Here is a 13959-nt window from a genome sequence, read left to right as displayed (position 1 = left end):
TCTTCCCTAAACCCCATGCCTTTCACTTGACAGTTGGCTGGATCTGACAAATAAGCCTTCATTTCAACAGTCTTTGGTCTACATGAATGTGGAGAACAAAACCTAAGAACATACCAGTCAGTTTCTAAGGGAAAAAAGCAGCAAAGCTAACTGCAGCTGAGGAAGTGTGCTTTGCTCAGTGCAGTCTGCTCTTTTACCCACCCTTGCCTCCAACAGCTACGCATCTTTTGCCCCATGAGACCAAATATACTGTGAAAGCCTGTCTCACTCTTGTCTTTCAACCCACAAGAATTTGGTGGTGGGGAGGTGGGGGGACACTATCCCCAAATGAACATCCTAAAAATAAGAAAATATTTTTTGTAACTATTTTTGGAGCCCATCCTCCCAAAGACTGGGTATAGTGATAATGAAATCATACAACCATTACCTAGAAGGCTGATGCCTAACCGAGAGAGGCCTTGTCTCAGTCCTTCTCCCAGATTCTCAGGGAGTTGCCTTCTCCATTCTTCTTGCCGGTTGTAATGCTCCTCATCCAGGGACAGTCGATCCATATTCCGAGCAAGGCTTGTTGCCAGGTTCGTAATTGATGTCAGCGTACCTAAGTGCAAACAGATTAGAAAGTCAAATCAACAAATTGCTGAAACAATGGCATTTTGTCCATTCAATCAAGGCACAAAATCTATACAGTACAGTATTTCTGTTATGTTAAGGATCAATAATGCATTTTATTGGGTACAGTGCAGGTTTTACCACAGCCCTTCAGTCTTCTTATGAGGCCTGGCATAACTGTAACCCACCAAGCCTTCTAGCAATAATTGCTCAACTAATCTAATGCCACCCAGATACAGAAAAATGAGTCCACATAGGGAGTTTTTATATTGCTCTGCCATGCTGGAAGAGCAACAGTTCTTGCTTTGAATCCTCTGCATTTTGTATTTGGGTTTTGAAGCCACAAGATGGCACTATGTCTGTGTCCAAGCCCAGGAAAATCCAGATGTATGCTTGCTCCAAAAACATGTTCAGAAATACTTCGCAATGGTGCCTACTTTTCTTCTTAAAAAGGCTACAAATGATGAGGCAATGTGGTGTAGGATTTCCAAGGTACAGCAAAAGTACTGAACTTCTTTAACATCTCCGTTCAGTTGCTGCATGACAAAGTGGCCATGCGGGAAAGCTTAAACCGCAAGTGTTTCTAGGATAATGTTAAAGGGAACTGCTTGCTTTAAAAACACAGAGGGTTGGTGAGGTTTGTTATCCTCCCAGCATTTTGCTGAAACCCAACAAGCTAGAACTAAGATGAGGACGGTAAATCTGAGAGCTTCAGCGCTGTCTTTGAAAACCATTAGAAAAAAGGTAGCAGGGTATCTACCTTTGGAAATGTGTTTTACAAATGATGTTGTTCCTCTGGATACTCCGCTAACAAAGGCTCCAGGACCACGGGTTAGCCCTTCGTATGGGAGCCTGAAGAAATCGGCAATTCCATTCCCTATGCTTCTTACCAAGCTGGCTGGGCTGCCAAGAATCTCCAGAGATCCAACAACCCATCCTACATAAGGAAAAAGGAGAGAGAGAAAGAAGGGGGGGGGGAGTTGATGTTCACTAAAACCACAGAAAAAGTTTAACCAAAAAGGAAGGGAAGCGAACCCCCTCTATTCTCCCTCCCTCCATCCCACTTTTACACAAAAATTTATCACATCATGAACTTCCTTTGAGAAAAACACGGGAAATAGCTCATCCACTACGGATTCAGCAATGGCAATCTTTCATGCTTTCTAAATCAAAGAAATCCCTTTGGCAAAAACACAAATAGCTTTAAAATGACTTCCTTCCATGAGCCTCCCGTATTTCTGCTAAAACTGCGTGTGGAGAGATGGATGCTGCATTCAAATAGCTTGAAGTAATAGGAGCAGAGGCTTATTTTGCTTAGAAGGCTTTACATCTTGTAAAGCAACTTTGTTATTTCACGTCCTCACAGTGAAAGAATCATGACAGCTAGTTTACAGTGATGCAGTGTACAGCCTTGGGGGAGTGTGAAGGTCAAACTGCTTGATGGGGTGTTGGGAAAGGGGATGCAGATTTTTGACAAGTGCGCAAGGAATTATTTTAATCCAGCCCAACAGCTCTGTGCTGATCACTTTCTTGCGGAGTCTAGTTATAGCCAGATAAATGGCTTTTTGCTCAGTGCAGTTGTGTAAACAGCAATGACATTTGCATGCTGATTATGTTACTCAGAAGGAGAATCCCTTATGAGTTCCCCACAAGGGGATGAGTATGGAGGATTCCTAGGGTTTAGTTTCCTCCATAAAATTACAGTTGCTGGCAGGTAGCCTGATGTCCAAGCGCATTGTCCTTTGTTTGCTACAAGCTGTGCTGCTATGCTGCCTTGGAAGCCAGAAAAGAACTGTCAAAAGGGATTGTAAGGTCACACAACTGTTGGGTGTTTGCAGCACCCAACAGCATGGCCCCATGAGGCTACCTGGAAAGAGCCTGTGACATCAGAAGACTACAGGAGTGGTCTCTGCCTGCAGGTTTGGTTGTGCATTGGCTGTACAAGTAAAACAAAGACATTTAATCATGCAGCTAATGATCAACTGAGCTGCCAATTATAGTAGGTATCGGCAGAACAGACAAGACAATTCTCCTTCCCACATTTGTACTTTTGGGTAAATGGTATGCCTCAGTAATGTGCAGTGGTACCTCGGGTTACAGATGCTTCAGGTTACAGACACTTCAGGTTACAGACTCCGCTAACCCAGAAATAGTACCTTGGGTTAAGCACTTGCTTCAGGATGAGAACAGAAATTGCGTGCCGGCAGTGCGGCGGCAGCGGGAGGCCCCATTAGCTAAAGTAGTACCTCAGGTTAAGAACAGTTTCAGGTTAAGAATGGACCTCCAGAACAAATTAAGTTCTTAACCAGAGGAACCACTGTACTTCTGTAACAAATCATAATGTGAGAGGGATTTATATTTATTAACTCATGAGTCAAACAAGGTTATGTGGAAAATCCAGGAGTAACTTGGTATGCTGCCTGATTCGTAAGCAGGTGGGCAAAAATTATTTCTATTGATGATGTTCATCACAAGATGTTATCTGAATTAAATTTTTCAAGAACAACAAGAGAGTCTTGTGGCACCTTAAAAACTAATAAATATATTTTTAAGCATGCACTTACATGACTCAGACACCTCAATAGCAGAAACTTTGATTCTGCATATACTGAAACTTAAAGTCTCCTTTTGACTTCTCCTTTTTCAGAGTCTCATATACTAAGAGCTATGCCTTTTCACTGACTCTACAGTGAGTCTTAATAGCTAATTCACAAACAGGCCACCAAATACCCCCCCCCCAAAAAAACCTGTTCCTCTCCTTTGTCCTGGCACCCTAAGGCATAAGCTGGCTCCTGTTTGAGGGCAAAATCAGTTGCTCTGTGTTGTGCAGTTTGTTCAGATCCCTAGAACGGAGGAGTCCAAGAGATAATCCTCTTTAGAAAAACGGTCAATGCTTATGGAGTTTGGTTTCAGTGGTTTGAGTAGCATAGCTCAAGTTTGTATACTCCAGAGCTTAGGGCGAGGAAACATGCTGGGAGACAATTTGAACACAAGTGGAGGAAAGATTCAAATGAATGCAACCATACACTAGTAAGGGCTCTAGGTATAGGGCGGTATATCAATTCAAATTATTATTATTATTATTATTATTATTATTATTATTATTATTATTATTATCACCACCACCACCACCACCACCACCACCACAAACCTGTCTATTACATACTAGGAATTTAATGGATTTACATTAAAAATATGTATGTGTACATTCCACAGGGACTTGCTGACTGGCTGCTGCTTCCTCCAACATGTGCATATATAGCAAGACTTGTGCCTTTGGGGTTTATCTGATCCTGCTGCAAATATGTGAAACTACAAAAACCACTTGAAGAGGTTTTTTTCATTCTTGGGACTCAGCCAAATGGCAGCGTCTCATCAGGCACCATCCCAAATAGCTGCATATGCACACCAGGATGCAAATGTTGCAGAAGATACTTGAGTGCAATACACAAATCACATTTATAGCAGGTTTTGTGCCCTAACATCCCCTGTAACATTGTAAGGCAGGTGTAGTTTACCTGTGGCCCTCTGGTTGTTATGAGACTCCAGCTCTCATTAGCCCAAGCCAGTATGGCCAATGATCAGGGATGATGGGAATCATAGTCCAACAAATGGAGACTCACAGGTGAATCATCCCTGCTGTAAGGGATTCTGAGGCTCACCTTTCAGACTGCATACCACTTCACTGTTATCCTAAGAAGTCTGATCTGTTAGACTGTTTGAATTGACCCTGTATTCAATTTGAACAACCAAGTGAAGGGACTGTTACGAGGAAAGCCATCATTATTGACTATACAACTTGAATAAATGAATGAATGACAAATGAACATATGAGAACACTGCTTTATACCAAGTCAGCCTATTTGTCGCATATGCTATTGTAGCCCAGTATTTTTAGTTCTGACTGGTAGTAGCTTTCCATGGTCTCAGGCATAGGTCTTTCTTAGAGCTCTAGGAGATGCCAGGAACTCAAGCCAGAATCTTCTTTATGTATAGCATGTCACTTGTGTGCCAGTCCATGTAGACCAGGTTTCCCAAACTTGGGTCTCCAGCTGTTTTGGGCTACAACTCCCATCATCCCTAGCTAGCAGGACTGATGGTCAAGGATGATGGGAATTGTAGTCCAAAAACAGCTGGGGACCCAAGTTTAGGAAACCCTGATGTAGATGAATGTGCTCCTGCATGGGCTTGCACTATAAGAGAATCCAAGTTCCTACAAGTAGCCTATCTGGCTACGATATTATAATGTGCATGCGACTGTTGAATAAATAGGACTTTCTTAATTGCACATAACACACAATAAAAGCGGTTCACAGACTGTTATGCTGTTGAATGGTACAGGGCCCAACAGCAATTGGCATGGAGAAAGATAATGATCATATTTCAGCAAAAGCAATCGTGCATTGGCTGTGGGTGATCAAAGGCTAGTCTCCTTTTCCACTGCAACGTACATGTTCCTATATAGCAAAGGTACAGCAGAGATGGAGTCACTTTATGAATGCACATGTATGGAAGTGAGACAAGGTATCCATTAATCTAATAGACTGTTTGCTCACTATTGATCTTGTATGGGAAAGAATCAGTAAAACAAACACACTCTTCAGATCAAAGGACAATAAACATCTGTGTGCCAGTCTAGCATGAGGATTCTGTGAAGAAAGACAGATTGCTAATCATAAACGGCAGCCAAAAGGAGATTGAACAAGAAAACAGTGTTCAATGGCATAATTTGCCTCAAATGTATCGAGACAGATTGAATAATTTCATGAAAGAAATTCCTTTTGTTGAGTTCATGTTAGGAATTAGTTGCTATGAATTCTGAGTTGTGCAGGCTGGCTAGGAGAAAAGAAAGAAAATCAGAATACTATTCCCCTATTTCTCACAGGCTTTGCAAATAGCCTGCAAGAGAATGTTGATCTCTACTATTTCACATATCATTTTTAGATCTATCATTTTACTCAATGTGATGTCCAAGCCTTGGTCATCTTTGACTTCCCCAACAAAAACCAACAGGCAGCCTGATCATAGTTGTGTGGATTTAAGCTTGTTGATCATCATCGGTGTGTAATCAAATGTACCCTGAATTGTCTGTTTTCATGCACTTAGTCACATGCTGCAAACATTAGGCTATGTCAAAAAGGTACAAATATGTTATGGAACGAACATACCTGCTCTGAATAATGCTCCTGCAGCATAATGCATGGCCAATGCATGAATGAGCTGCCTGGCAGTTGTAAAAATGGGTCCTCGTTCGAACACAGAGAAGGAGAGAGGAGTGTGATCTGAAGCAATATAGAGCTTCAGGGAAGCATGGATGCTGACCAAGAGGCTCACCGGCTGGATTGCTAACTTCCTTAATTTCACTGGATTGGCTAAAGCATTTGCATGCTGCCTTACTGCTTCGGGAAGTATCCGGCTAATAGCTGAGGCTTCTACAGAATGGCAAATGCCTTTGCTGTCTGGCAGGTAGGTCTCAAATAAAGTTTTAATGTAATAAACAAATGTGTCTTCTACATATAACCTGGCTGGTTTCATTTCAAAGCTGAGGTCATTCACATGAAACAGCAAATTCTGCTCTTCCGACAGAGTGAGGCAGAGTTTGATGAAGGAATTTTCATTATATTCTTCCAGATCTTTGTTGGATACCATGAGGTTGTGCACTTTGGTCCACTGTGTGGTTTCATTTTTCTCTCCCTGGCACAGTAAGACAGGAAAATGGAAATTGGATTTGTTGTACAGCTGATTGTCCAGCTGCAAGTCTCCACAATAGATATGGAGGGTATAAAACTGCTGAAGGCCACTGGTGGCCTCTCCGTGAAATTCATGAGAGAGAGGCCTAAGGTAGCTGGCAACTGGAACCATATGAAGGTAAATGTGGTCCACTGTGAACCGCAAAAGTTCAGACGATGTTTTTGGGCTCGTGATGTCATCATATACAGTGAGGCTCAGCTGGCTGATGAACGTTTTAAGAAGGAGGCTCTGCTCTTGAGTTCTGTAGGCAGGGGGAATAAACAACAGCAACTAGTTTCCTCCAATTTCAAATGAAATTAGCCAAGGGAAAAAAATGATAATCGGGTACGTCAATGTGCAAATGTTATAAATAGGAACCAGATTTAGAAATCAAATTACCTACAGCCAAAGCATAGAAAGAGGTATTATTGCTTGTCAATGCCAAGTTACATCCTCCCCACCCATTTAACATAAAGATATATTTGACCTTCACTATAACATTTTATGCACAGTGGTTCTTGGTCGTACTTGCAATGTAGCATGAAGCTAAAGCAGACAACGTAAAATATCCTCACACATTGTCACATGTTACTTTTTTGGCTCTTTTGCAGCAGACAAAACAGAGTGTTTCTAATATGGATCATTAACTTCACATTATGGAAGCAATATATTCCCTTATTAAATCACTGTAACTATTTTAAACTGATGATGGGTTGCTTGCTTTATAGCGTTAACTGCTCTTGGCAAAACTTAACTAATAAGTGGGCTGCTAAGCACGGGGAATCACTAATTTCATGGGTATTAATACTTAATTATAGGGCATATAAGCAAAATCCACAAAAACCCACCCTGCTCTTTCTGTGATGCACCTCTGGAAGCCAAGAACTTCAACTGTTATAAAAAGGTGATGTTATAATTGAAGCTGAGTGTGGCTTGCAACAAAGGTTTTGTAACTTTGGGGCATAAGGAGTTGTAATAAAGATGATTGACTACATAGTTTGCCTAGGACCATTCTTCTGCCCTACATCATGAGTGAGAACTCCCACAGATCTCAATGGGAGTTCTATGCAAGTAAGGACTGCCAATCTGGTCAAATAAACTTTAAACTTGTGTGTCCTCTCTTAGCTTTGTTTATTGTACCAGGCATTTCATGTTTATCCTAGGGTGACATGACCTCAGATGTTAGATTGTCATGTTTTACTGTGATATACAAAATGTTAACATGTGGTCTAAACATACGCAACACATACACAGCAACACTAGACAAAACAAACAGTTGTGCTAGATTTAATAAGTCACTTCACACCTAAAGGACTGAACACGGGAAAATTCTCTTTTATGACCTTCTAAAGCAGTTTTAACATACCTGTTCAAACTGATCTGTTGTCCTGGTCTTCCTTCAGGCGCTAAAGTGACAATTATTGTTCCACACTGATGAGCAATATCCACATAAACATAGCCAAAGCCAGTTAAGAACACAATCTAGAAGCGGAGAAAACACTTACTTAGAATTTATGAAATATAGCTACACCTTGAGCCAATTAATGTTAATACTCTTTGGACTAAAAACACTTACTCCAACGTAGTTCTATAGACATCTGTACAAATATAGTGACACAACTTGTTTGGAAATTGCAGCTTTTAGTTTTAACTTTCTGTTTCAAGTGCAATAATAAAAACAGATTTCCTACGGCATCAGACACAAAGATCCAACAATTCAAACATCTGGTTTCTTTAAAAGCCACCAGAACTGGACATGGCACAAAACGTTTTTTCTTTACCTCACTCTTGCCATTTGTTTTGCTTGCTTGTGCACACTGCCACATGTATGCCACACAGTCCTGCAATTGTTTCTGTGAGGCAGAAACTAAAAAAAGGCTTGTAGTATGTATATTACTGCACAAGCAAGGGAGCATATAAACATACATTACCACACTCCTCAAAACAGCAGAATTTCTTATTAGCAGTAGAGAAGAGAGGGGAAAAACAGGAGGCTAATGACAGAGTTCTACATAATTTGACTAACCTTTATTTGAAACTATGGCCTAAAATATCTTGTGGAGATGTACTTTGACCACTGATATCCATTTGCAGGCTGCTATTTGAAGAATCATTCACTTCATCATGCCACCAAGATGTTCATAATCTCAGTACCACTATGGCCTGGTAGCATGGAGAAGTGTTTAAAAGTCATCAGTGTAAAAATGCTCCCATTGCATGGAAAAGGGAAGCGTTCTCTTCAATGTGATTCATTTTTTGATGTTTCATATGTAACTTTTCATAACTATTTCACATAAAACTGGCGCAAAGACGGTAATACCTCAGAAGTTAGCACAATATTGGATTAAGTTACACAGGCACTCCTGTCTGGCAACTCTTCCAGCTCTGGCATGCTTGTTATGGAAATTTTAGCACTGTGTCTACTTCACAGCCAAACTGGTCAACCCTACACATGACTGAGTGCACAGCACTGGGGCCCATGGAAAAGGAACTTTCAGTGGCAGTTCAACATCTGTGAAAGGTTCTCCCCACTGAGGTGCACTTAGCCATGTGGCCTACTACAGGAGAGCCATATTCATCATTCTGCCACCCACTTTTGTCTCTGACCCCTGCCCATCAGTAGCATGTAGCTCCTGAAAAGTTGCCTATGGAGGAATGTGGCCCCTTGGGCTGAGAAAGATTCCCTACCCCAGGTCTATGGCTTTACTGTGGAGCAGGTCCCATGACCTACCAAAATAAAGACTCAGATGGGCAGACATTCAAATTTAGGCTGTGGTCTAAATGGGTGGTGAAGCAAGGGAGGTAATCCTTTAAAAAAGGAGTCTAAAGAAATGTTCCAGGAGAACATCTTACGTTAAAAAGCATTCTGAGGAATCATTTTAAAAAATTAAATAGAAGAAACAATTGTCCCTGAGGAAGGTAGTTTTTTGGGGGGTGGGGGGTGGGGTAGTGTATTTGAGCCAGTAACTTCTCTTTCAGGCTCTTGCTTAAGGTTCACCTCTCTTTTTCCTTCTGTGGCAATTTTCAGTGTGGCCCTCCTTTCTTTTTGTCTCAATACCAAAGTAAACAGATCAGGATTGTATTAACAATTTTTTCCCAGAACACCAAGATTTATTTCTATTGTTTGCTATGGTGAAGGTAACACCACCTATTTATTTCAGGTGAAAAGAAAAGCAGAGAAGACAGCACAGTTTGGGCAGTAGCATATTTGTTCATGAAGCAATAATCTGCCCTAGAGAATTTTATTGCTGTTGATGCCGCTTTGGAAAGGAAGAACTCAGCATGATTCCAAACACCTCAAGTATGGGGTTGTGGGATTAACACTTAGAAAAGCTTATTTCTCAGGAAATTACATAGAAGCAACATTTTCATTTTTTCCCAATGCTATTTTTGAGAAATCAAAGGAGCCAATCAAAGGGGAGTGTAGAATCTATATCAGCAGGAACATTATGTAACATGCAGTGGTTTGCAAGACATACAGTTTTGGGGGTAGCTCTCTTGGTTTAAACAGCTCTGACAACTTGGGAATGTTGTTATAGCTGTAGCCTGATCTACTTTTTCCATAGTCAAGAGTGCAACGCTTGTTTTTTTTTATGGAAGAAGAAACCAAACAGCAGCATGCAGAGTGGATTTTATGGAGCTACACCAAGGCAGGTTGAACACACAAACCAAGAAGGCTATATTTATGAAACAGAAAATATCTAAAGGAAAGCCAAGAGCTAAATGGTGAAATAGCAATAAAATGCAAGTCTCAGTTAAGAATGCAGAAAATCAATGCCAACTTTCATATGCACTATCTATGGAGAAAATGTTTACAGTATGCCATGGCAATATTGAGCAGCTAGCAGAATGTAACTGAACACAGAAGAGGAATGGCACTAGCCCCTCTCAGAAATAAGCTATGAACAAACACAATGGTTATGAATGCATTTATCTGGGAAACATACATTTTTGCCAGGCACAAAATATTATGGTCCCAATCCAGCCCACCATGGACACAGCACCCACATGTGGAGGTAACTTCATATGGAAGAGTGTGGCTTTCTAGATGTTGCTGGACTACAACTCCCATTATCCTTGACCACTGACCAAGATGGATGGAGCTAATGGGAGTTGCAATCCAACAACATCTGGAGGGACTCCATGCCCGACATGTGGCATTACACAGCCTGGCAACTAAACAAGTTTTCTTCTTCAAGAGGATTATGTAGTAATATTCTCAGAAAACCAAATCATTATGTGGGCAAAGAACAAGTGGCGGGGGCTAGACAGGGAAATGGGAGGCAAACATTTGCTCCCGGACTGTGTGCATGTGTGTGTGTATAGTGGGGTCATATTAGGAGCCCTGGCCAAGCTTTCCCTCAAATGCCTTGATGGAAAAGCAGTGATGATTTCCACTCTAGTAGCAGCTCAAGGAGTCATGCAACACTCCTGGTACCATGTGAATGTAGACTGGGACTCTTAGCATAGTTTAAAATGCAGTTGTAAAGCCACCCAGTCTGCTTCTGCTAAGTGAGAATAAGAGAAGGGTAGAGATGATCTGGTGAGAGAGAACCACCTTGCATGGAACAGGACGGGGCAGGACTGTGCAATGGGTGGGTGGGTGGGTGGGTGGGAAACACCAGTTGCCACCCACAGTAACAAACACCAGCACAAATATGGTGCTCCTACTGAGGTGGTTTATAGGCGAGACCTGACAGAGGCACCTCTCCAGCACTGATAAAGCCAAAACTGCAGAAGAAATGGGGAGAATGGACAATCTCACTAATAAGTAATAATCTGAATCCCCGACTGATTAAGGCAGAAGCAAAAGTGGGCAGCCTAGTTGGCTTTGGAAGCTGAAGAATCTATACATTCCACCAAAGGAATGTGCATTTCTTAAAGAAAAATTACAGCAGTCAGATCCACTTTCTATTTCATAGGTTTATTGATAGTAGACACATTGCTATATATAAATTTAAAACCACGGATGCTGTATCTTAATAATTAATTGGCCCAGAATTCATTTACTGCAGGGGTCCCCAAACTAAGGCCCGGGGGCCAGATGCGGCCCAATCGCCTTCTAAATCCAGCCCGCAGATGGTCCAGGAATCAGCGTGTTTTTACATGAGTAGAATGTGTCCTTTTATTTAAAATGCAACTCTGGGTTATTTGTGGGGCATAAGAATTCGTTCATATTTTTTCCAAAATATAGTCCAGCCCCCCACAAGATCTGAGGGACAGTGGACTGGCCCCCTGCTGAAAAAGTTTGCTGACCCCTGATTTACTGTAACTGCATCATAAAGCCATTGGCTGGAGCCATCTAACAACATCCCTCCCAGTGACCCATGTTCATTTGCTTTCGAGTCAGGTGAATAACCCTGGAATGCACTAACTTCACAGTGGAGAGAAAGGATCCATTCCAAAACCAACCATGTTATTAAAAGCTAGATAAATTAGTTTTTGTTTCCGTACTACCCTTATCTTGGCTTACAAATGTTATTAGCGGCCACAGCACTGCTCTGATATATGAAATAACATCTTGCTAAATTATTTCTTTGAAGATTTCCTGACGGCAATTAATTCCACAGGTCAAATAAACACAGTGGAGGAAGTATTTCTATTTAGTTTCTTTACATTTAGAGACATTCTTTTCACCAAATATCCTTTTAATCTCGCATTGTGGAAAGTGCTCCCCCACCCCTTGCAACTCTTGCCTGTTTCTGAACACTTCAATCAAATAACTTTGGAATCTGAGCCAGAGCTGCCTCTGATCGTGGATGGCAGATGTGAATTTCAGTAAATACATATATAGCTTTCTTACTAGACAAAGAAAGAACACTTAGCTTAAATCAGAGGTTTTCAACCTTTTTGAGTCCATAGCTCCCTTAACCAACTACATTCTTTCTGCGGCACCCCTGTGGAGCCCAGGAGCCCAGTTATGTCACCCCTTGCCTGTAGAGCTGGCAGCCTCTCACCCTTTTTCAAACACCCTCCCTTGTGGACTGTTCCCTGAGTCTACTCTCCCCTCCCCTCTCCTTGGGAGTCCTCTGTGCAGCCACAGCTGCCAACCCTGGTCTCTGAGCTGCGCCCCACCCCGCCCCAAAGAGAGTTGCCTGTCAGAGGCACCCTTCACCTGAGGAGCTTGTAGCCAGGGCTGCTGCAACAAACAGCTGTGCAAGCCTTTGGGAGGCAGAGATGCGAGAGGGCCTCAGAGGTGGGAGGGAAGGAAAGAGGGACAGAGGTCAGTGTTGCCTATGGCACCCCTGACCATCATTCAAGGCACCCCAGCACACTGGTTGAAAACACTGACATAAATTAATGCCTGGACTGAAAAAGCAAATGTCCCGTGATCCTGTGAGATTAGAGCTGTATACATTCGGTGCCAATGCACTGGTCACAACAATGGCAACAAATTTCTGGTGCAAGGGAAAGAAAAATTCCATTAGGTATTACATTTCCCTCTTTGCACAAACCATCATGGAAATGAGTGGGAGTCCCCCACAAACACCTTATGTTCAATTTCTAATCATTTTAACGGGGGTTGTACATGAATTTTCCCCCATTTACTAATTATGGTTGTGTTTGGACCCTAATTCTAAAACACATTTACTTCCAACCAACTCCTGTGTTTTAAGATGAGGATGTTAAATTTATTATTTTACCACACTGGAAATGCAGAATTAAAACAAAGAACTAACCTGTGTGCCTTGGTTATTAATATCCACAAAATCACTCCATTCATTTGTTAATTCCTCTGATGATACAACTTTCAAAAGGATGCTGGGCACCAGGTCTTTGGTTTTGCAATCTGGATAGCCGGAAACTTGATGATAAAGTTCATGGTGTACTGAGCTTTCAGCTGGAACATGCTTGCAGTAAATATCAAACTTTGGTGTGTCTGGAATTTAATAAAAGATCCAAAAAGCTCTTTAAGGAAAGATGCATTTATAGCACAGTTTCATCTGATTTCAATGCACACACACAAGCTAGACTGTAACAAACCTCTGCCCAAGAAATTATCAGTAAATACGATTATTGCTTTTTGCTTATTTTTCAGACCCCCCTTTCATATCCCCTTTGTACACAAACTGCTTCTTGAATTAAATATGTTAATTCTGAGCACACTTCTTAAATTAAGAATTTAAGAGGAAAGCAAGCCAATTAATTCAAAGGCTTAAACATTATGTCGAAGCAGGATAAATTACATACCTTTGATGTTCTCTTTCACAAGCAATGAGACAGGACACCTGTTGTGGATAATTATGCGAGGACTAGGATCTTCTGATAGAGTTAAGTACGTCACCCCAAGATGCTCCTGATAAGTCAGCGCAATAGCTCTAAAGCGAACAAGATTGTAACATTAGACATCTGAAAGTCAACTTAATTTACTGTTACAAATTTCATACCAACCTAGTAATGTATGAAAAAACAACCAGTTATGGGAAGTTTCTCCACTCTTAAAACCAAGATCTCATGAATACTTGCCCACTTTAAAAAAAGTGGCTGTGTGTTCAGCAACACGAAGTTCAAAAGAAAGAAAGAGAAGGGAACAAGGTCAACAAAGGATCAAACTTCCTATGAACATATTTAAGTTCACATACAAAAGTTTGCATGATGGTGGCCTCGGTTTTCATGGAT

At 41.4% G+C, this 13959-nt stretch overlaps 1 protein-coding gene across 5 annotated transcripts in view; it reads right to left on the bottom strand.

Annotated features, from left to right (window-relative positions):
• Positions 1-13959, bottom strand: part of VPS13B (vacuolar protein sorting 13 homolog B) — a 360398-nt gene that overhangs the window by 11533 nt on the left and 334906 nt on the right. For all 5 annotated transcript variants that reach the window (XR_004427068.1, XM_033155647.1, XM_033155648.1 and 2 more), the window contains exons 53-58: positions 13531-13658; positions 13020-13219; positions 7706-7821; positions 5778-6601; positions 1370-1546; positions 428-598 (exon numbers count right to left, since the gene is read on the bottom strand). Coding sequence is in view for 4 of the 5 variants with exons in the window: in XM_033155647.1 (XP_033011538.1) it covers positions 428-598; positions 1370-1546; positions 5778-6601; positions 7706-7821; positions 13020-13219; positions 13531-13658 (1616 nt within the window). In the remaining variant the exon portion in view is untranslated. The remainder of the gene's footprint in view (positions 1-427; positions 599-1369; positions 1547-5777; positions 6602-7705; positions 7822-13019; positions 13220-13530; positions 13659-13959) is intronic.

The sequence above is a fragment of the Lacerta agilis genome, chromosome 7 (assembly GCF_009819535.1).
Source record: "Lacerta agilis isolate rLacAgi1 chromosome 7, rLacAgi1.pri, whole genome shotgun sequence".
In the NCBI taxonomy this organism is placed as follows: Eukaryota; Metazoa; Chordata; class Lepidosauria; order Squamata; family Lacertidae; genus Lacerta; species Lacerta agilis.
Note: the sequence above shows the minus strand (reverse complement) of the source record. Positions and strands in the feature narration are given on the sequence as shown.